This window comes from Zonotrichia albicollis, chromosome 15 (genome assembly GCF_047830755.1).
Source record: "Zonotrichia albicollis isolate bZonAlb1 chromosome 15, bZonAlb1.hap1, whole genome shotgun sequence".
NCBI classification, from domain to species: Eukaryota; Metazoa; Chordata; class Aves; order Passeriformes; family Passerellidae; genus Zonotrichia; species Zonotrichia albicollis.
The window spans coordinates 16,927,690-16,950,067 of NC_133833.1; the positions used below are offsets into that span (position 1 = coordinate 16,927,690).

General features: G+C 49.9%; 1 protein-coding gene across 3 annotated transcripts; it reads left to right on the plus strand.

Annotated features, from left to right (window-relative positions):
- The first annotated feature begins 1,611 nt into the window (after window positions 1-1,611).
- On the plus strand, window positions 1,612-21,327 carry ECSCR (endothelial cell surface expressed chemotaxis and apoptosis regulator). Of its 3 annotated transcripts, XM_005495843.4 has the most exons (12): window positions 1,616-1,743; window positions 1,836-1,980; window positions 11,482-11,523; window positions 12,626-12,676; window positions 13,953-14,069; window positions 14,522-14,575; window positions 16,387-16,455; window positions 16,985-17,083; window positions 17,858-17,956; window positions 18,516-18,552; window positions 19,657-19,756; window positions 20,259-21,327. In XM_005495843.4, exons 2-12 carry the CDS (start codon window positions 1,929-1,931, stop codon window positions 20,265-20,267), a joined length of 729 nt encoding a protein of 242 aa, XP_005495900.2. In that variant the 5' UTR covers window positions 1,616-1,743; window positions 1,836-1,928; the 3' UTR covers window positions 20,268-21,327. The 3 variants fall into 3 exon arrangements, with proteins under 3 accessions (XP_074408038.1, XP_005495900.2, XP_026654175.2); XM_074551937.1 differs by lacking the exon at window positions 20,259-21,327 and having other exon boundaries at window positions 1,612-1,743; window positions 19,657-20,251; XM_026798374.2 differs by lacking the exons at window positions 1,616-1,743; window positions 20,259-21,327 and having other exon boundaries at window positions 1,766-1,980; window positions 19,657-20,251.
- Window positions 21,328-22,378: the final 1,051 nt, after the last annotated feature.

Consider the following 22,378-nt stretch of genomic DNA (forward strand, 5'->3'; position numbering starts at 1 on the left):
CTGTGCAAGGGACAAAAGGATGGGGGGGCTGCTGGCAGGGGGTTTGTCCCAGCCAGGCTGCTGTGGAGGCCTCCAGCCTTGGGCCTGGTGGCTTTCCTGGGGGGTTGGAGGGGTTGGAGTGACCCACGGAATGTGAGGAGCGGTGCCATGCACAGGGGATCATTCTCTCCAGTGCTGCTGGAGCAGGGGGCAACGTTGCTAGATGTGGCAACAGGGATCCTGCTGGCAGCATAGGACACCCTTGATGCTCTCCATGCAGTGAAGGAGAATCTCCTTGGCCTTTGGCTGAGGCTCTGTGGCTTTTGGGGGCTGTGGGAGGGGGTTGGAGCAGCTCCTCAGATCAGTAGACAGAATCCTCTGGCCTTGTATCCTGAACACCCACACAGACCCCCCAAGAAGGACACAGGAACTTTTCCTAGGTGAGGACACTAAAATGCTTCTCCTCCTGCAAACCCACTGACATCCAGCACAGGATAAACCAGAACCTCTGGGGTTCCCACTGTGACAGGCAGGACCTGCACAGAGAACCACAACACAAGGTCAGGGCCAAGAAACTGAATCCCTGAGCCCCTCGGGCTGAATGGGGCAGAACCAGCCCAATTTTCCAGTTCCTGCCCTTCTCCACGAACTGGGAATGGGGTAGATCCAAGCCCAGCATGTGCTGTGTGTCCTGGAGGGTGCTGCCTAAAGAGGAGCATCCCAAAGCCACCATCCCAAAACCACCAACCCAAAGCCACCATGCCAAGGCCACCATGCCAAGGTCACCATCCCAAAGCTGGCATGTCCCAGCGCCCAGACTCGCTGGGGCTGCCCAGGGAGGCACAGGGTACAGAGCAGGCCCAGCTGCTGAGCCACCCTGGCCCCACAAGGAGCAGTTATCCCTAAATTCCTCGCAGATGTATAGGAACTCCCCTCTTGTCAGAACTCAGTACATCCCTCTGGGTATCCAGAGTTGCCAGGACCCCTGCCAGGGGGCTCAGAGACCCTGGCACACAGCCCAGAGCATCTGTGGGTTTGATTATGACCCGTGGAACAAATTACCAGCTTTGTATGAAGACCTGAATGCCACAGAAGTTTAAGTAGTGTAGTAATAAAATTATCACTAGATGAAAAAGTAGATTTTGGGGTTTTTAGAATAGGAGGTTTGGGGACAAGATGGAGGGACTTGGGCATGTCCAACCTTTCTTCTTCTTCTTCTTATCTACCTCCATTTTCTGCTATGATGTTGGCACTTTGGGATTGATTTAGAGTAGAAACTCACTGTTTAACAAAGGTAATAGGTATTGGAAAGTAATTGTAAACATGTTATACATAGGTTGTAGTATAAAGAGATAAACCCACCCCAGGGGCAGTCAGTGTGCCTGGAATTGTCCTGCTGGACCTCGGCAGGGCAGGAGAAAAAATTTTGTAGATAAGATACAATAAACAACTCTGAGACCGAGAACTGAACAACTCCAACTCATTCTTCGAACATGCGGGCCGAAACAGAGATTTTTCACATATCTTGGGGCTGCAATAAACTGCAACCTTCCGAGACCCTCTCAGGTGTTGGGGAAGCTCCTCCAGCTGCTCTGACCCAGGGAGGCTGATGTGGGGAGTGGGACCTGGGGCACATCGCCCCACACACAAAACACCTCCCAAAAAGCCCCGGCACCGCACGGGAGCCGCCGAGGCCCGGAGCGGGGCATCCCTGCGAGCGGCACCGAGCCCCGGCAAAGCCCGGCGAGGTTTCCTCCGCAGCCGGTGAGCCATGGCTCACATCCTCCCCGGCCATAATGGGCTGAAAAACACAGTTCCCCTGTGGATTGAGCCCGTTTCCTCCTATTCTTTAACAGGAAGCTGTGTGAGAGTCAGCCCAGGCAGGCGAATCGCTGCTGCGGTCCCTCCCGGGATGGCCAGAGCTGCGCCAGGCTCGGAGCAGCGCGGAGATGCCGCTCCCGTCCCTCCGCGCTCTGCTCGGGCTCCTCCTGCTGCTCCCAGGTGAGAGCCAGGCTCGGACGGGGGATTTGGGGGGTCCGGATTCACGGGGGGCTCCAAAGGCAAGGCTGGGAGCTGCCGCTGCAAAGCTCAGCCTCGCAGCTCGGGGGTGGCAGCGGCCGGGCTGCTGGGGAGGGAAATCATGCCTTTGTCAGGTTCACAGGGTTGGTTTGGCATTGCTGGAATACAGGGATTTGTTTGCAGCTTAATGAAAGGAGTGTTTCTCCTGAGGCGTTGGGAGTAAGTGACTTTTGTCAAGTAAGAGTCAAGGTGGAATGTTTCAATGTACAGGACATTGTTTTCCTCAAAAATACTTTTTATTTGCACTTTTTGCTCTCATTAGTATCAATACAAAGCCCACGTGCGAGACTCGTGCAGAGCACATCTCGTCCTTGCTGTAATAATTCTGCTGCTTTGGGGTAATTATTCTTTAACTTCTGTTTCCCATCTGAGTCGAGGTGTGGGATGAAGGAACTGGTTTCCTGCTCCAAAGGATGACAGGTTGCTTTTCCCTGCATTGTCAGGCCCCTCTTCCCTTGCTGACAGCTGTAGTAGCTGGGAGCTGGAATACATTCAAAGGAATATAAAATAATGTGTCTCCAACTCAAGGTTTTATCATTAAACCATAGAAGCTGCCTCGGGTTACAGCCACTGTGCTGGTAATAATGGGATTTTTAAAAGGCAGAGAATCATAGAATGGTTTGTGTTGGAAAGGAAAGATCATCTCATTCTGCAGAATATAGAAAGCAATTCGGTTTGTAGCTGTATAATTCCATGAAATAAGAGCACATGGATTGGAAATTTCCTCTCTTCATTAGAGGCCGACACTGCTGCCTTCAGCAGAGGGGGGATTTGTGTCTGGGATCAGAGCAAGGATCACACCAGGGGGCTCTGAGTGCCTTGGCCTCCCTGTGACACTCCTTAATGCCCACCCAGAACGCTGCTTTTCCTTTTAAAACTGCTCAGAAGGGCTTTTATGGGACAGCAATGGCACAGAGGGGCTCAGGCCCTTCCCTGGCTGGGCTGCACCACGCCAAGGTCCATGGCTGGGAATCCCAGAGACACTGCCCAGAATCCCAGAATCCCAGAATTCCAGCTCCCAGGAGCACCTCGTGCTGCAGCACAGGTGGAAGGGATGCCACCCTCCATCCTTCTGTCCTCTCAAGCCACCTGTCTAAAATCAGGGGCAGGGATTGTCCCCCTTTATGCTCACAGCACTGTCACACCTCTCCCACCAAACCAGCCTTCCCTGGAATGTCCTGCCTCCCTCTTCTGCACTGATCCAACAGCCCCAAAATGGCTTTTCAATTTCATTTTTAATTTACAGCAAGTCCCAAAGGTGGTGCAGCCCCTGCGGAAGCTTCTGCACAAGGCAAAGCAGCAGCTTAGGAGAGGGGCAGTCAAGCTCTGTGGTGCCGCTGATTTCCACACCCAGGAGCTGGAAAAGGGAATTAGGGGCTCTGGAACAAGGCTCCCTGCCCTGGGGGAGATGGATGTAACCATGAGGAGACACAGAATCTGCTTAGGCTGGACACTAACACCTGCCTGGCCCACACAGGCCTTTCTTGCTTTTGCTTGGTGCAAATTCAGTATTTTATTAATTTAGCATTTCCTAAATTAAATTTCTCCATTCTCATGGTTATTTCTGAAGGGAGGTTCAAACACGGGAATTTCAAACTGTTATTTTGAAATTGCTGAGTTGGGAAGGTCTGGCACATTTCCAATTTGGTTTTCCTCCCCCTAGAAACACTTAGCAGAAAATTTATCCAAACAAACCTCTTCCTATAGACCCTTTCCATTACAATGGGCAGGCATTTCCCAGACAAAAGATTTCCACTGCAAAAATTCCTCCTCAAAGCTGATGAAAACCCAGCAGGATTTCCCACTGTTGTTGTTCCATCCACTGCTCTCCTTATCTGTGCCACAGCCTGTGGATGGATAATGCCATGAGAAATGTGGTATTTCAAAAGCAGACATGTGTTTTGAGATATATTTTTATACAATCAAAAAGATGGGGTGTAGCTACAGGACAGGCACCCAGATTCCAGACTTGCATCCTCAACCCAGAGCATCCTAGAGCAGATTTCTCAGCCAAGGGCGAGGCCAGCCCAGCCCTGAGGCGCTGCACAAGGAAGAGAAAGCAGGAGGTGGTTTGGAGAAATGTTTGCTCACACAACAAACTGCTCCCTTCGGTAACACGAAACCCCTCGGTGACTCTGCAGCTCTGACTGCAGCAGCTTCCAGGAATTCTGTCCCGTTTACAATAGGTGAGTCAACAACAGGTGTCCTTGCAGGAGGTGGTGCTGCTGTCCCAAAGGCAGGAACGTCCCTGCTGGGAAGCCAGGCTGGAGAAGGGAGCTGGGGCTTCTGCAGGACCAGCAAAGTCCCAGCTGGGAGCTCTCCTGGCCCCAGCTCCCAGAGGAGCCCACCCAGCACGACCCAACCACCTCAGCAGGGGAGAAGCTCCCATCTGAGTCCAGAGCAGGCACCAGGACAGGCAGAGGGAAGGAGCCAGGCTGGGAGAGCTGGGGGTGCTCACCTGGAGAAGGGAAGGCTCCAGGGAGAGCTCAGAGCCCTTCCAGGGCCTAAAGGGGCTCCAGGAGAGCTGGAGAGGGACTGGGGACAAGGGACAGGACAAAGGGGAATGTCCTTAAACTGAAGGAGAGCAGCTCTGCAGGTGGGGTCTCACCCAAGCAGGGCAGAGGGGCAGAACCCCCCATGCCCTGCTGCCCACAATGTGGGGATATGAGATGTGGGCATACATGAAGAGTTAGGAAATGTGGGAACAAAACCTGGGTCATTCACCCAAAATCTGGACTCAGAGGAGCTGTCAGGCCAAGATGCTTTACCTGGCCTGTGGCTGTTGCTTCTGTGAGACTGGAGCCTCTTCCAGGCAGGGTTATCCTTCAAGTGCTCCCCTGGCACTCAAGCCAGGACACTCAAGAAAAGCAGGTGGAAAGAACAGGAATGATGAATTTTTATTCTCTCTCAACAATGTCTGTCCTATTCCATAGCATTTCTTAGTCAGCATTTCTTATCTCAAAGTTCACATACTGATGCATACTGTGTAAACCTTCTATCAAGCTTTGAAAATTCTCTACAAATCAATTTCCTACAAAATGCCTTACCTGCCCCTTCCACACCTTGTCTCCTGAACCAGTCCCAGCAGATCACATTCCTGCTTGGTGGTTCATAAACACCAGAGAGCAGCACTCAAATAAACATAGGGAATCTCATATTCATTGGAAAGAATAATCAGTTTGGGAAGAAACTTGGAAAGTCTCCTCTGTAAAGTGCTTTGAGCTCTGCTAATAAATAATATTATTTTAAAAACTGTAGGTAGGCAAAAAGCACAGGCTGGGCTCTGGGTCCCATCAAGCCTGGATTGGTGGTGCCCCCATTTTTCATTTGCCCTGGGCATGGAGTGATTTCCCCTCCAAAATCCCAGACACAGCTCCAAACCTGAGGAGCAGCAGGGCCAGGAGAAGGACAGGACCCACATCACCAGAGCTCTAAAATAAACAGCTGGGAGGGTGATGGAGCAGCAGCCTGGTGGAGCAGGGGTGGTGCAGCCAGGAGAAAGGCCAGGCTGCTTTTCCTTCCCTTCACATGGAAAAAGCAGCCCTGGGCAGCACAGGGGTGCAGCAGAGCTGCTCCGTGCTTGCAGCTTCCCCACATTGTTTGTCCCCGGGTCGTTTCTGCATCCAAGTGGGTTTTAATTGCCTCCCACTAAGATCTGCTTCCAGACTGGCTCACCAGAGAGGAGCAGGGAATGTGGTGCTTGGAGAGGATGCCCAGGCCGTCCTTGAGGATGGGCAGAGGAAGGCAACGATTAATTTTAATTGCTGATGAGATCCGGGATTAATTCCCGGCTCTCTAAACTTTCCATAACACTTTGACTGAGTCATTACAATTCAGAACAACTTGGCAGCCAGTTGCCAACCCCCCCATGCCATTTGGGAATTAGGCACTTGAACACTTCTGTGGTTCTGGCCCTGATGTGGGCTGTCAGTTATCCACCCTGCAGAACAACACTTTTCCTCTCTCTCCTGCACAATTCCCACCCCACCTGTTCTGCTGTGAGACCCTCAAGGCAGAGACACCTTGTTTAGGCACTTAATAAAACAGGGCCTAGGCTTTGGCAGGACTGTCTGCTTTCCAGGTTTCCTAAAAGAGGATTTTTTTTCCACATGGAAGTCCTAAGCACTGGGTGTTGCTCACTGCTGCTGTGTTTCACCCAGGAAACAGCTGCCCCTGTGTTAAGTGGTTGGTGGTTTTTATTTTGTTTTGGGTCATCTGACAGAAGTGCCAATATCTGAGTTGAAAAGCCTATTTTTAGCTTGCTGGATTTCTTTCCTGAAAGTGTTTTCAAGCACAGGGTGACACAGAAGTGCAGCTCTGCCCTGTGGGCTCTGCAGGTGGGACATCCCCCAAAACTGCCAGGGAAGGGACGAGTCCAGGTTCCTTGTCACTGGGAATAGATGCTCCCTCCCCACCAGCAGTTCTGGGTGGACAGGAGCAGTCCCTGTGACTCCACACCAGTGCCAGAGATCCTCCCCAGTGACTCCAGCCCTCCATGAACACAGGCTGGACACCACAAGCCTGCCTTGAGCCTGATCTAAACCCTGCTGAAACCTTTCCAACAGCTGGCTCAGGTCTCTATAGGAGGCCCTGACAAAGTTTGGGGGTTTAAAGTAGTCCCTCTCATTGGTCAGCAGCTGGAAAAACCATGCTTTAAATATCTACAACCGCCAAAAGCAATACCAAAGCAGAAATACCTAAAATTCACCTGTCTTTTGGTTGACATCCACCCTCTTTGTGCTGAGGAGTTAGTGGGGTGAGCTGCTGGCTTTGGGAATATCTCAGCTGCCATGAGAGAAGGCTCCAGGTCAGTCTAGACACACCTAGCCCCACATAAAAACAACTGCCAAGAACAGAAATCCAGAATTCTCCTGTTTACCCTTTGGAAAAATTACCGGGAAAGCATGGAGCGCCGCGAGCACAGTGCAGCTGCAGCCCCGACCTGCAGCTCCCGTGGCTAACTGGGACTTTCCCATGACAGCACGAGCACAAAGCCCTATTTCCCATGGTAAATCCGTCAGCCAGCTCCCAGTCCCCACCCAGAGCTGCACAATCCAGCTGTAAATCCTTTGCACCCAAACACGCAACGAGCTCCTTGGCAGTGCTTGCCCTTGTGGAGGGGCTTTGATGTTTATTGCACTTCCAGCTGCGCCAGCCGTGTCCTGATTATTGCTGGGAGCTGTTCCTGCAGCCAGGGCTCTCTGTGCTGGCAGCAGCCCTGGGAGGGAATTGTTTCCAGCTCCAGGATCCCCTGGGATATCTGCAGGGAGCTGTGACACGTGGCGCGTTGTGTTCACCCCATGCTGCTGCCCAGCCCCACCATGGACGCTCGGTCTCATCCTGGCTTGCACAGATCCATCCTGCTCCTGTGGGACTGGGGATGCTGAGCACCCTCCCTAAAGGAAAACACCCAATAGAACAGGGCTTTTGCTTATTTGAGTTGGCAGGGAAGGCACAACAAGCAGCAGCAGCAGCAGCAGCCAGAGGCCGGAGCCAGGCCGGCTGCGCTTTGCAGTGAGTGTGGATGTGTTTAGAGAAGGCCAGGCCGTTTATTCCGGAGCACAATGCCAGAAGGGATCTCCAGCCCTCAGCCTCTCCAGAGCAGGGCTGGAGATCCCTGCTGCATCAGCCCAGCCACAGCAACTCTGGGAGCTGAGCAGTGGGGAAAAATCTGCTTTTTCATCTTTTTTACAATAACCACGAGGTTTAGGCTTGCAAAAGAGAACTTCAGAAGGTCTCCAGTGTGACCCTCAGTGACAGGAGGAGCTGCAGAGAAGAAAGTGTTGAGTACAATAATTTCCTCCTGTCCGAGGGATGCTGGAGCTGGCCCACGGATTGTCCCACCAGGGATGGCAGAGCAGTGCAACATCACCTCCCTTGCCCTCATCTTCCTCCCATCCCCAGAGGCTCTGTTCAATAGATTTCTCCTCATCTGCACCAAAAATGATTGAATAAATGTCCAGCTGAGCATCTTCATTTTCCCTTTCCCTTTGGCAAAGGCTGAATGCAGACAGCAGCTCTTTATTCAGCAATTCTGGGTGCTTCTCCCATGTCTATGAAAAAGTACCTGGGAGCATTTCCATAAGTGTGCCACAGCTACTTCTCCCCTCAGGAAAACATGGCAATGGGTTCTGCAAGGGAATTTTGGAGAAAGGGGAGCTGTGTGAGTCTGGCAGCTGCTGGAGGATATTGACCCCCAGGACAATCTCAGCACTTTATTCTTTGTGCTGAATGTAGAGAGTATCTTAAGGCATTTGCAAACCAGTGTCCAGAATCATCCTCCTTCCTCAAAAGAAGCATCTCTACCTCTTGGGCAAGGGCAAACATGGGCCTAAAGCATTCTTTTTTTCCCATTATATTAATTGATTTAGTAGGTGATGGTACAGCTGCCCATAACCCTGCCTTTTACTGCCCTGATGTCTTGTGAAGGCCGACCTAGAACAGAGGCTGGACAGAGCTAAAGAATAAAGCAGGGATTTATTAGGAGGCCTCAGTGGATCCATCTTGGGCAGCACAAGAGCCCAGCCAGGGCTGCACCCAAGATAAACCAAAATGGGCACAAAATGAATCCAAGATGAACCAAAATGGTCCCAAAATGCACGACTGGGCACGGGTCTCTCACTTTTATCAGTTCTGCTCCATTTGCATATTGGAGTTCATTGTCCCATTCCAGCTTTAGCCCATGCAGTCCCATCCTTCTTGTTTTTCTCTCTTCAGCCCACGGTGTTTGTGCTCTTGGGGCTGAGATTTGGATCATTTGTCCTTAGTGCCCAGCTGGAGCAGGAATTGTTTTGTCTCCCTGCTCTGTGCACAGAGCTCGCCATCCCCTCATGTGAAGCCCAGACCCACACACTAAAGCAGCACAGAATCTGAAAATATAAAAGCCAAAACCTGAGGCATCACCCTCATGCTCTTCAAAACCCCCAGGGAAGGATATCCCATAAATGCTCCTACACAGTCACTCCCAGCACCTCACTAGCCCTGTGCTAAGGCAGGTTCCTATTTCCCAGCCTCCCTTTTCCTAGCTGCACATAAAGGTCCTTAGTTCCTGATCCTGCTCTAAATGGAGTTAGAAAATCAGCCAGTCCCTTCCTCTCTGTGTGTTTAAAGACCTGATCCTGTCTCCTCTTGCATGGATTGAACAGGACAGTTTTCTCAGCCTGCTGCCCAGTAAATTAGAAGAGAAAAACATTTAAAAGGTCTGAAAAGTCCAGTCTGATTTTCACAGCCAAGCCATGTCTGGGAATAAACCACATTTTATGTGTTCACCATGGTTTACACACTTCCTGTCTGGCTGGGATCATTGTCATAAAGCCTCAGACACAAAAACAATTAAAGCTCCAGAGCAATTCCATGAGGAAAATGAGATCAATCAGGAACTCGCTACACCCAGAGGGTGCTGAGGGTGAGCTCTGAGCCAGAACCATGCTCAGTGCTCAGGGTTTCCTTCCAGACACCCCTTCCTGCCCAGGCCCTCAGCCTCCCCAGGCACCAGCAGCTCATGGACCTGCCCCTGAGCTCATCTCCATCATCCCTACAGCTCCTGGCATCAAATCCTGCAATCACAGAGTGGCTTGGGCTGCGAGGGACCCTAAAGCTCATCTCATCCATGCCAGGAACACCTCCCACTGTCCCAGGGTGCTCCAATCCCTGTCCAGCCTGGCCTGGGACACTCCAGGGATCCAGGGGCAGCCACAGCTTCCCTGGGCACCCTGTGCCAGGGCCTGCCCACCCTCACAGGGAGGAATTTCCTTCCAGGAGAGCAGGTTTGGCTGAAACAGGCACTGCTGTGCCCTGGCTGGTGCTGCCCTGGCTGGACACCCCCCTGCACCCCTGCAAAGGCACGGCTCCACCACAGAGCCCTGAGGTGCCATGAGGGGACAGTGTGCTGGAAGGATTCAACCTTCCCTGCTGTCCCTTTCTCCCCAAATCCCTTTTCTCCCGTGGGACTCTGGTGAGATGGATCACCAGGGCAGTCAGATTCAGCTGCTTTCTGTACCTGTAGTGTCATTTCTGTCATTAAACTCAACCACAGAGAGCACCAGGGTCACCAGCAATAACCATTTGAAAATCCCAATTAGGATGTGCATTCCAGCAATGACAGACTCAAAGTCACCTTCCCAAAGTTAAACCAGCTGGGTTGGATTTCAGCATTTAAAGTGTATTTACATTTTTCAGGTCTTGTCCTCGAGTGTGGGACATTTGTTTCTCCCATTTTCAAGGGCAGCATTTTTAATTGCCATCTCATCTAACCCTTGGGGTTGGACTAGATGGCCTTGAAAGTTTCCTTCCAAACTAAAACACTCTGCTCTGTGACTCCATGAGCACAGGACCCTGGAGCTGGGGGGGAAAACATCACAGATGCTGAGTGTGATGGTGGTCTCATGAGTCCCAGGAAGAGGGAAGAAATGAGAATCTGACTCAATGTTTCAGAAGGCTGATTTATTATTTTATGATATATATTATATTAAAACTATACTAAAAGAATAGTAGAAAGGATTTCATCAGACTAGCAAGCAAAGGAGAAAGAATGGAATGATAACAACATCCTGTGACTGACTGAGACAGTCCAGACAGCTGGGCTGTGATTGGCCATTAATTAGAAACAACTATATGAGACCAAGCACAGATCCACCTTGCATGTTGCATTCCACAGCAGCAGATAACCATTTTTTACATTTTGTTCCTGAGGCCTCTCAGCTTCTCAGGAGGAAAAATCCTAAGGAAAGGATTTTTCATAAAACATGTCTGTGACAGCTGAGAGTAGGAAATGTGAGGGATTGTGGCAGGGATGCTTTTTCATGAATCCAAAAGAAAAGCAAACAAATAAAGCAAACAAAGCCCCCTTTCAGCTGAGGAACTGGGGATCCAGGGAACACCTACAGCCTTGTATGGACCTGCAGGACTACCCAGCCCTACAGGGAAGGCAGCTCCTGAGGGCTGCAGCTCCTTCCAGACTCATTTTGCCAGGACACACAGAATAGGAAGGAGAACAGTCCCATCAACTCTAGAAGCGTTTACAAACCTCATCCATCCATTCCTTAAGGTATCACAAAGTGTTCAGATGTGTGTCTTACCTCTGAACAGCTCCAGAGCTCAGGGCACACACCCTGCTGGGCCTGGGCTGGGCTGAGGCAAACAACTCACAGGAAGGGAATGACCCCATGGATTTCTGTGGCCCCCCAAAGGGGAGGAGGACATTTATCCTGGCTGGATAAACTCCACTACTAATTTACTCAGAGCCTGATTGTTTTACACTCAGTAAAACTTTGCTACTACTTCTCTGCTAATGCTTTAGGGGCAATCCCATATTACTGAGTCATTCTGACAGAAGATGAGGAAAAGCCAAAGCCCATAAGGAACAAGAACAGCAGTGTGACCACCACAGATCAGCACCACTCACCCTCTGCTCTTTCCTTTCAGGTTCCACAGCTCCCACAAACTCCTCCACCCCTGCTGGAACAGGTACCTCTGCTTGTGGTGTGCTTTATGTGTCTGTTTGGACATGGATGCACCCGGAAATGGGGGGATGCAGATTTGGGGAGAAACCCCAAATGGGACCCTGATTCCAAACTCCCAGCTGTTGAGGGATCTTCTCCCAGGATCCTGCCTCTGCCTGCCCCATCCATCAGCAGGCACCCCCAGACCTGCAGGGGACATGGAGGGCACTGTGCCCCAGGGCTGACCTGCCTTGGCTCCCTTTGGTCCAGAAGGGAGGGAAGGAGGCTGTTGCAGTGTGTTTTAAGCTTTCAGGTCCCTTCCCCAGGTGTACCAATACCCTCTTCCCCTCCCTCCCTCGTCCCTTGCTGAGTGAGTCCTGTCAATCAGGCTTAACATTCCAGCAAGGTGTTGTGTGGTTGGTCAAGTTCAAAGGATGCCCCTCAGGCCCAGAGGTCATTGGCCTGTCTAGGTGTCATCCCCCCCTGAGACCCTGCCCCTCTCACCTGGTTGGTGGCTCACCTGTCCCCTCCCCTCCCCCTGCCCCAAGAGCTTAAAAGGTGAATCAGGCCATGCGGTTGCCATTCTGTTGGGGCTGTTCCTAAGATTCAGACCTCTGTAACCATGGAATAAACCTCTGGATATGAAACCCTCCAGCAGAATTCTCTCCTTTTTCTCTTCACCATCGCCTGAAGCTTTCCTCCTGAGGTAAACGGAGTTCCTAACAAGCCTGGACTTGTTTAGTGCCCAGCTGCAACCACCAGCAAGCTAAAGGTGTCTCTGGGGTGATACACCACAGCTGCCGCCTTTGGCCCAGCAGCGAGGGTCAGACTGGCCCAGGCACAATCTAACTGGTAATATTGGGATTCATATTCCAATAGGAGGCTGTGTCCCAGGAAGCCTGGGGAAAGCAGAGAGACCCTGCCTGCTCTTTGCTCCCTGTTCCCAGCTGTTCCCGAGCAGCAGTGGATCCATGGAGCTGGTCCCTACAGCCACACCAGGGACAAACCCTCTCCTCAGCATCTCTTGTTCCCCTCGCCCTTTCTGCTCTCCTTGGCTACCGTGGCCCCTTTCTGATCCATCCTCACAGACTGGAAATGTCACCTCTGTGCCTCTGCTTGTGTTCCAGGTCCATCCCAACCAACAGCACCCAGCCCTGAAGCCAAGAACCACAGCCCAGGTAATGCTCAGCTGGAGAGTGGCTTGGGGACATCCCAGTGGGGAACTGGCCTGACCTCAGTCCAGCTGGGCCACCCCACAGTAACTGGGGCTGTGCAGGGGACACTGGTGAGGAGAAAGGAAATTTTGTGGTGTCAGGGCTTCTGATCCTGCCAACTCACCCCACAGGGATCAAGGCACAGGTGTGAGCAAAACCATGGGCAAAAAATAATAATCACTAAATTGAATAGGGAGAATGAGATCATCATAGAGTGGGTTGGGTTGGAAGAGACTTTAAAGCTCATCCCATTCCCCATGGGCAGGGACACTTTCCACTGTCCCAGGCTGCTCCAAGCCCTGTCCAAGCTGGCTGATCTTTAAGATGCTTTCCAATCCAAGCCTTCCTATGATTTTTGACATGTACAGAAAACCAATTACACAAGAAATTATCTCTCCAGCTCCATGTCTGTTAGCGTCCACTTTGATATTTGGAGAAGGATCGCTTCCTGCTATGTTTCAGGAAAAAAAAATCTAATCATAGCAAGGAATAAGATCTCAAAAAGATCTCTGCCTCTGCTTCCAAGCCTTGCAAAAAAAAAAAAAAAAAAAAAAAAAAAAAAAAGAGAAACCTAATCCTAAATTCTAATATTTCACTGAAACATTTGGATAAAGTGGAAAAAACCCCGCCACACTAACCTTGAAACCATTTCATCATTTTCTCAATTTATTGGAAAGCCAAGAGCAGCCTTGGCAAGGAAGTTTCCTATAAATTCCCAGCTGGTATCCACTGTTCCCTGCAGAGGGATTATTGAAAGCTTTTCTTGCTCTGGATCAGGGGCAGTTTGGAGCAGGCTGAGGCAGAGGATGGAGCCTGCAGACCACTTCAAGAGCTGAATTACTTGTGCTTGGAGACTCTCAGAGAATGAAAGGTGGAAGTTGGCATTTCAGAGCAATGGAAATGATCACGTGGTGCCAGGCAGCTCCAGGCAGGTCAAGTGTGTGGTGACAAAAACACCTTCACTTTTCACAGCAGGGAAAGGAGCAGTGGCAAACCCTGACTTTCTCCTCGTGTTTGCCTGAGCTCTGCCAGCTCAGCATCTCCTCACAGTGAAAAGAGCAAAAGGAAATTCCAAAGTACAAGAGCTCCTTGACTCTGAGCAGGATGAAGGCTGTTTCCATGCTTCCCCTAGCAGATGATTCCTAACTCTCAAGAAATTTGAGGGCTTTGCAATAGCTGTGCCCTCTCCAAGCTGTTTCTGAGCTGAACCTTTTGAAGTAACACCACAATTTCTCTACAGAGCCATCAGTAAAATCAACAACACTGACGAACCTGAGCCTCACCTCTGTGGGTCAAACTCCTACAGCCAAGCCCTCCCCCACCACTACAACAACTCTGACAGCAATCACTGAGAGAGGTAAGGATGGAAAACTCAAATATTTGCTCAGGCAGGACCTGTTTGTGCCTCCCTCCTTATCCAAGCCAAACTGCAGGCATCAGAATATTGGGCCTAGTCCACACTGTGCTGTTATTCAGCAATTCTGCAAATATTGAATTTCTCAGAGGTTTTTTTTTTCCTGAAAGAGAAGCTCATTCCAGCTCCCCAGATGGACATAGCCAGGCCAAGCCCATATAAGAAAATCCAGATCGTGGTTTATCAAATATTGGAGCAGCTCCACTCTCCCCATGCTCCCTCTCCCAAGCTCACCCATCAGGTACACTCTGAGCTGAATCCACACCTGGGCATCCTGGAGGGAAAGCAGCATGCAAATAAAGAGTTTTACTCCATGAACACCCAGCAGCTCTCCACAGTGGATTTTGTAGTGGCTTCCCAAGTTAATTGTCCTTTCCCATGTTTTCTTTATCTAGATGATAAGTCCAGTGGAAACAGAAGCACGGCATCTCCTTCTCCAGCACCTCGAGGTACTTTGTCCTTTTAGAGGCTAACAATAAGATCAGATAATTTGATGGCAATCAGTGGCATAAGTTCTCTAAGCACAAGTCTTTTTGGGGGGTTGAACCATCCAAAATCACACCTGGTGTCTTTATAAGCAGTGATAAAACATGAGATAAATACTCTTAACATCCTTGAGCAGCCAAACAATGGATCTATGTTTAGGAGAGGGAAGCCCTTTGAAAATATTTTAAAATAAATATAATTTTGTTTTTGACAGTTTCCTTAACCCAATCTGTAAGGGCAAATTAGAAAATTCAGTAAGAGTTTTCTCAGAGTAAGGGCAGAATTCAAATGACTGGAAGACTGAAATCTGACAGCTGAGCTGACTCTGCATTAAAAATTCAGCCCCAAAAATCTGCAGTGGTCAAGAAAGTGCTCTGCCTCTCCAAGTACCTCTCAGATCTCCAAAACAAGCAAGGTGAGGAAGCTGTGGTCAGCTGTGCCCACACAGATGCCCACTCAGCATGGCTGTGCCCAGCTAAGCCAGGAGCCCTTTGCTCAGAGCAGATTGCTGTCCATTCCAGCTCTGATTTACCACTGAGAAGCTCCACACATCTTTGAATAAAGATGCTGATGCTTCCAAAAGCCAGGTCTCCCATTGTGTGGGACCCAGCATTTCCCAGGGATGGGGTATCTGTGCCAGGCTCAGCAAACCACAGCTTCTGCCTGTGGCTAGAAGAACAATTTCAGAATTAAACAAAGAATTTGATGAGTGGGCAAAAACTTGTACAGCAGCAGACTCTGCTTCTCCAGACTGTTCTGCTCCTTGTGAAATGGCTAGATTAATTATTTCATTCCTTTTCCCCTTTTTCTTCTTTTGGCAAAATGCCATTCCAAATCAGGGGTGTTTGCTGTGGGACAGGACCTGGGCTCAGCAGCTCCCCAGGCAGTGCCAGGAGCTGTGCACACCTCTCCAGGCACCACAAACCCTTGGCCAGCCCTGCTGCTGGGAGCATGGGCATGGGCAAGCAGGGAAGAAGGTCCTGCTTGACCTACAGATGATCTTGTGAAGCTGTGAAGTATCACTTTGAGTCTCCTGACAGGGCCTGTAGCTGCTCATTAAGGTTGATGCAGATACTCTGGCTGTTCAACAACAGCCTGGAGGCAGCAAAGGATGTTTTTTCTCTGTACAAGTAAAACACACGGGCTGGCTTCACATTTCCTTGCACAGGCACTGGAAGCAGCTGTCACAAACCAAGCAGCTTCACACAATCCAGTTTATCCCACTGAGAACTGGAGTCCTTTCTTGGACAATCCTCTGTGCTGCCACAGCTAGGCTACCTATGGTGTACAAGTTAGCCCAACTCAAACAGGTTTAATTACTTCTAGATAACCCAGCATAGCAAATCCATTCACTTCAAGTCCAGGGACAAGCCAAACACTCAATCCACACCCAAATTCTGCAATATTTTTTCCCCTAATCAGACTTATTTTAAAGTCTCAATATTTATGACCTACAGCACATTTATAATCTTCTCAGCTCAGTCTTCCAGCCCTGCCTTGCTGTTTCTGCCCCAAACCTGTAACTGGGTCTGCAGACCCTAAAGAGTTCACAAAAGGGGATTTGAAATGTGGTTCCCTAGGTTTTCATTTAGACATGGAAAATAGGACAACATATGTTTGGTGGGAAGCTTTTAGTATGGAGGTGGGAATATTAATTCCAGGTTTTCCCAGATATCACTGGCACTACTGTGAATCCATTCTCCTCTCCATCAATTCCTTTGGTTATTGAATGTCACTGGAGGTTAATGCTGACATTCTGCGTCTCTCTGTGCAGGTCAGGATCCCCTGAGGAATGAGAGCACCACAACATCAGCGACTCAAGGTGCTTCCTCCTCACAGACAGGTGATTCCTGCTCCATATTTTATATTCCTCTGCACAGCCAGCAGCAAGGCCATCACACAACTGTCCTCAAGGCAGCATGGACACCAAGGATTTCCTGAGGGGTGATGAACATCCCATCCAGCCCTTGAAAAGCCTGTAAAGCTCTGCAGAACAGCACTTCAGGGCAACCTCTTGAGCTTGGGAACAGCAGGAAAGGTGCCATTATGGCAAAAGGTTGTAAAAGCAGGAAGGCTGGACAAATTCCCTCCTCAAACACAGTGCAGTGCTGACTTTGACTTTTCCCCGCTGGGGTCCCAAAAGGAAACCCTGTGGGTGCTCTCAGCTTGTCCATAAAAGGGGCCCCACCAAGGCAATGATTCCACACAGGTCTCGCTCACTTTGCTGTTAATATTGATGGGTCTGACCAGGATCCAAACTTGGTCTCTTCATCAAGTGCAAGTGAGAGTAAGGGCCTCTAGGATTGCTAGGAATCCTCTTCCCAGCTGTGGAAGAATGACTTTTATGTAAATCTACCTTTCTCCCTCTGCAGGCACCTCAAAACCCATCACCCCAGCACCCAACTCCTCCAGCCAATTGCCCAGTCCCACCCCGACAGACGAGAAATCACCGCTGACAGTGGCAGCTTTTGGTAAGGTCTTGTGCCACCTGGGGGGAGGAGGGGTTCTCTTTCACCAGGTGTCCTGGTTTAGGGCAGTTTTGGGAGAAAAATAATGCTGGTTTGGACACCCAACTCCATGAGGCCCTGGCACAGGGTGCCCAGAGCAGCTGGGGCTGCCCCTGGATCCCTGCAGTGTCCAAGGCCAGGCTGGACATTGGGGCTGGAGCAGCCTGAGACAGTGGGAGGTGTCCCTGCCATGGCAGAGGTGGGATGAGCTTTAAGGTCTCTCCCAACCCAAACCATTCCATGATTCCAGGATTCTAAGTCCAAGGGATTCTTAGCAGGACAAATTTCCTGTGCAAAGAATTGAATTATTGAGGCCTGATGTCAGTATCAAATCCACACTTGATTTAAAGTGTCTAAAGATGGTTTATGGGACAGATAACATCACCCACAGCTCTAGCTTGTCTCTCCCTGTTACATTACTTATTTATCTGGCTTTACACACTTTTGGGATAAGATTTACCGACTGTAGCAGGAACATACGGACTCTTATCAATCCCCAGTGTAATCAGCTGACTTCTGCCTTCCTGGCACTGCCTTACCAATTAATTATTTATTGATTAAGTATTCATAGCAGCCCTTTGAGGTTAAAACACAGGAGGATAAAGCTATTTGTTCTAACAACTGTTTGCTTCTCTGCCTATTACGAACCATGCTCACATTAATGAAAATATTGATTTCCTGGCCAAGTTTTGATGTCAGTCTCTCTGCTGCTCAGACAGTTCTTTCCTCCATCCCCAGGTGTCATCAGCTTTGTCGTTATCCTGATAGTGGTGGTCATCATCCTGGTCAGCGTGGTCAGCCTGAGGTTCAAGTGCAACCACTCCAAGGACTCTGAAGGTATCTGTCTGACGGAATCTGTGCTTCCCTAATCAACAAATCACCACTTTCCACGTGGATCTGGCAATTCCTAAAAGATGCATTTGAAAAGCTTACACAGTGGTAGGGAGGTTTGGAAGCCAGACTGGAACATGGATTGAGCAGTCAGGAATGCAGTGTGACCTGCTCACTAGAGCCCCAGCCCAGCCTCACCTGGATGCAGTCTCAAATTTCCTGCAGCTCTAATTCCAAGAGATGGGCAGCTCTTCCAGCAAAAACCATGGAGTTTGACACTCCTTTTCCTTTAGGAATCCCATTTTCCAGGAAGCAGTGCCCAGCAGAGGGTAAGGCTGCTCTGCAGCAAGGCAGAATCCTTCCTAAAGCCCAGCAGGGCCAGCAGGTCCTGCCTGTATGTTCCCTCAGCTGAAGGGCTTTCTCTAATCAACTCCCAAGTTTCCCCCACAGTGTCTCCAATCTCATTCAGATTTCATTTTTACCCCTGCACAAAGAAATTCAGAATAGAGCTGACTTATTTTATGACTTCTCTCCTCTACATCACCACCTGCTTTTCTCCCTCCAGACAAACAGAAACCAGGAACCTCCATGGTATCAGAGAGGTAAGGCTGCTCCTGCCACCCACATCTGATTGAGAGTGCCTGTTTTATCCCAGAGCTAATTTTAGCAAGGAAAAGAATCTGCTTTGGTTATTTCAGGTGGAAGGAAGCTTGTCAAGGCATCTTTAGGAGAGTTAGAAAAGCAAAATCAGCTTTGATAACACCTCATCCTCTGATAGAGACATAAATAGATCAATATTTAGGGGGCTCATCTCAAAGCTGCACTGAGAGAAGACTCCCCACCTTCCCAAAGCAGATTGTCTTCCTTGCCTTGCTAGAGCCTTGAGGTCTAAACTCGAGTTTCTGGATCTCAGAGCAGTCTCAGGTATCTCCCAAGATGCCCATTCCTGTTTCCCAGTGAGAGCAGGACAAAGGAGCCCCAGCTCAGAGGCTTTTGGAAGAGAAGCATCAAGCAGAGAATGGTCCATCAGAACCCCATGGTCCATCACTGCTATTCCAGAGGAAAGGCTGAACGTGGGAAAACATCAGGAAACAAGAGCTGGAAGGGACTAAAACATATTGCTGCTATTTTTCCATCTGATAGTTTCCTAAACCCTGGAAAGGGACACAGGGAGCAAAGTATGTGACGTGCCAAATTAGCATCAGCATCAGTGGTCACTAAATACCCTTAACAATCATGATCCAAGGGATCTGAAGCCACTGAGGCAGAACATGCCAGAAAACAGGACAGTGCCTAAGGTTTCCTGACCCCAAAGTCATCCAGCCTTCACTGGCAAGGAATGCACATCTCAGCCCTCAAGATAGGAAAAAAGGAGAATTCCACCTTCCCAAGCCTTGTAACTCCCTATAGATTGGCCTGAATCAGGACAGCAGCTCAGTGGGTGGTGGAAACCAAACCTGGTCCCCCACACCAGCCTTGGCCTTGCCTGTTTGTCTCCAGCTCTCTGCAAAGAAATTTTGTCCCTGGAGGTGTCCAAGGAACACCTGGACATGGCACTCAGTGCTCTGGTCCGCTTGACCAGGGGGTGATTGCCCAAAGGCTGGACTCAATGACCTTGGAGGTCTTTTCCAACCTCAGTGACTCTGGGATTCTGTGGTTCCCTCTCTTGTTTCCCAGAGTAATCAATTATCCCCTTTCCTTGGCAGCTGCTCGGCAGACACGAGCCAGAAGGGGAACAGCATCACTCTGATCTCCATGAAGAACATCAACACCAACAACAGCATGAGCTACCCCCCATCAGAAAAGGTTTCCCTCTTCAGCCTTGCTTTTTAGGGAATCAGCTGGGGATCATTTCTCTGGCTGGATAAGAGCATAAGAGCATGCCTTGAGGTATTTCTTTGCTCTTTTATTCCTTCAGAAATATGACAAAAACCAGCTGCCACCAAACTTAATAAGGTCCAAACTGCTTCCAGTGAGCCTGGTGAAAAGTTTGAGTGCCCATCTCAGGTTTACCTGGGCTGGCTGAACTTTAGGTGCCAATTTTACCTCATGTACACAGGAGACACCACCTGTGGCCATTAAATGGGGAGGTCTATGAGAAATTGAGGTCTCACCCTCCAGCTCAGCTTATCCACTCCTGCCCCTCAGGTGGCTGAAGCACATCAGGGCTCTCAGGTCCATCCCACATGAGAAATTCTTATCATTTTTAGTTGGTTTAGATTTGGACTGAGTTTGGGAGAAGACATTGCTCCACTGCCTTTGTCAGCCCAGCCAGGCCACTGATGACCACGTTTTGTTCTTTTGGCAGGTGCTATGAAGCCAAGAGCCCAGGGCTTGAAGCTGACACGTGACAACCAGCAGTGACTTTCTAGGTTCTTTTTATTTTTCCTTCGGGGAAAGAGCAAGGGTGGACTTTATATCTAAATTATTATGTCCTTTCTGATCAGTACATTTACAGTAGTGTCCTACATAGCTTCCCCACCTGGGGCCTAAGGGCTTTCTCCAGTTACAGCCTGCCACACTCGGTGGTTGATATCTAGCTCTATTTTTGATATGCCTTCAAACACTCAGATAATTCCAGCAGCAAGAAGCACCAAGGCACCATCCACTCCACTAATAAACCTCTGCCTTACATGAATGGCCTTTATAGTCTGTGCCAGGCAGTCAGGGGCTCGTTAATCAGCATAGCCCCACGTGGAGCCAGACCTGTGCTTGGGAAAGCCTGATCCAAAGCTGAAGGCCTGATGGGACTGAAATGCCCAAGTTTTGGGTCAAATCCCAGCATGACTGCTCAGAGCCCCTTATCCCTGATGCCCTCATTGTCCCCACAGCAGTGGGATGGTCACATCACATCCCCCTACCTCACAGGGCTGTTGTGAGGCCTCGTTAATCCCTGTCTGTAAATCGTTTTGAAAGCCATGAATTAAAGGTGCTGCTGAAATGCAAATTGCCATCTGAAACACTTTATTATTATGATTATTATTCATAACAAATGAGCTTCAGGAAGGCAGATCGTTATCTCCCCACGTGCTCAGCTGAGTGTAAGGAACAAAGTCCCTGCATAGATCAGGGTTTATCTCAGTGTAAAATGAATGGCCACGAGCAAAACGCTGAGCTCCTTCAGCTCCTGGAGTGTGGCAGCGCCAGTTTGCCAGGACAGCTTCCAAGGGAAATATAGGGTGGATATCAGGAAAAAGTTTTTCATAGAAAGAGTGATAAAGTTCTGGAATGGCTGCCCAGGGAGGTGGTGCAGTCCCCATCCCTGGGTGTGTTTAACAAAGCCTGGATGTGGCACTCAGTGCCATGGTCTAGCTGAGGTGTTGGGGCTGGGTTGGACTCAATGATCTCCAAGGTCTCTTCCAACCCGGTGATTCTGTGAATTCTGTGTGATCTCCACCGTGTAATGCAAGAGGCAGCTGTGCTTTGCAGCTGGCAAGAAAATGTTCAGGAAAAAAAAAAAAAGCAACATTTTCAAAGCTCCTGGTAAGAGCCAACACACTTTTAACCTCTGACATCTTCACTGGGTAGTTTGATAAGTTGTTTCTTAATTTATTAAGCTTTTCTGGTAATATTCATGAAAAGTAAAATGCTGACACTCAGCCAGGCTCCACCAGACTGGTGAATTTCCTTAACACAGAGTCCCAGATAACTCCGAATTAGATAGACCCAGACAGCTCCAGTTCCCAGAGAGACCTGGGACTCCACACATCAAGTAGGACTAGTAGATTTTTACTGAAAGTAAAGCTTTAACAAATCTCCCCAGACCTCTGAGATTCCATAGGATCTCACCACTGCTTTAGTGTTCCTTCCTTTGATCTCTTTCTTCCCATAGGCCCTCGAAGGTCTTAAATTGAGGGTGGGCAGGCCCTGGCACAGGGTGCCCAGAGCAGCTGTGGCTGCCCCTGCATCCCTGGCAGTGCCCAAGGCCAGGCTGGATGGGGCTGGGAGCAGCCTGGGATGGTGGAAGGTGACCCTGGCAGGTGGGATGAGGGGAAACCACCAACAGCATTAGCAGTGATGGAAGCAACCAGGAAATGCCTTGTAGTGAGGGGCCAGAACAGGACACAGCCCTGAGGTGCCCAGCAGTGCCAGCACAGGGGATGGGCACTGCCCTGGCCCTGCTGCCACCCCAGGGCTGGCACAGCCCCGGGGCCATTGGCCTCTTGCCTGCCTTGGGCTCACGTTCAGCTGCTGTCACCGGTGTCCCCAAGGCCTTTCTTGTGATAAATAGGGCCAGGAGTCCAGCTCCTTTAAAGAGACCTTTAATAAAGACAGCTCTGGGTGGGGAACTCGAGCGGGTCATGCACAGCGCCGCTGCTCCCACAGGACAATGCTGAGGAGGAGAAGGGCAGCTTTGCCTCTCAGCAGCGGTGGGGCTCCCATCCTCACCAGAGTGTTGGTTTGTAGCTTAAGGGTGGCAAGACAGAA

Excerpts from the sequence above, each read along its gene's own strand:
- ECSCR (XM_074551937.1), top strand. The coding sequence starts at position 1,929 with ATGCCGCTCCCGTCCCTCCGCGCTCTGCTCGGGCTCCTCCTGCTGCTC. Across the intron at positions 14,070-14,521 it reads GACAGCAATCACTGAGAGAG|ATGATAAGTCCAGTGGAAAC; the intron begins GTAAGGATGGAA and ends TTCTTTATCTAG. Across the intron at positions 17,084-17,857 it reads GCTGACAGTGGCAGCTTTTG|GTGTCATCAGCTTTGTCGTT; the intron begins GTAAGGTCTTGT and ends CTCCATCCCCAG.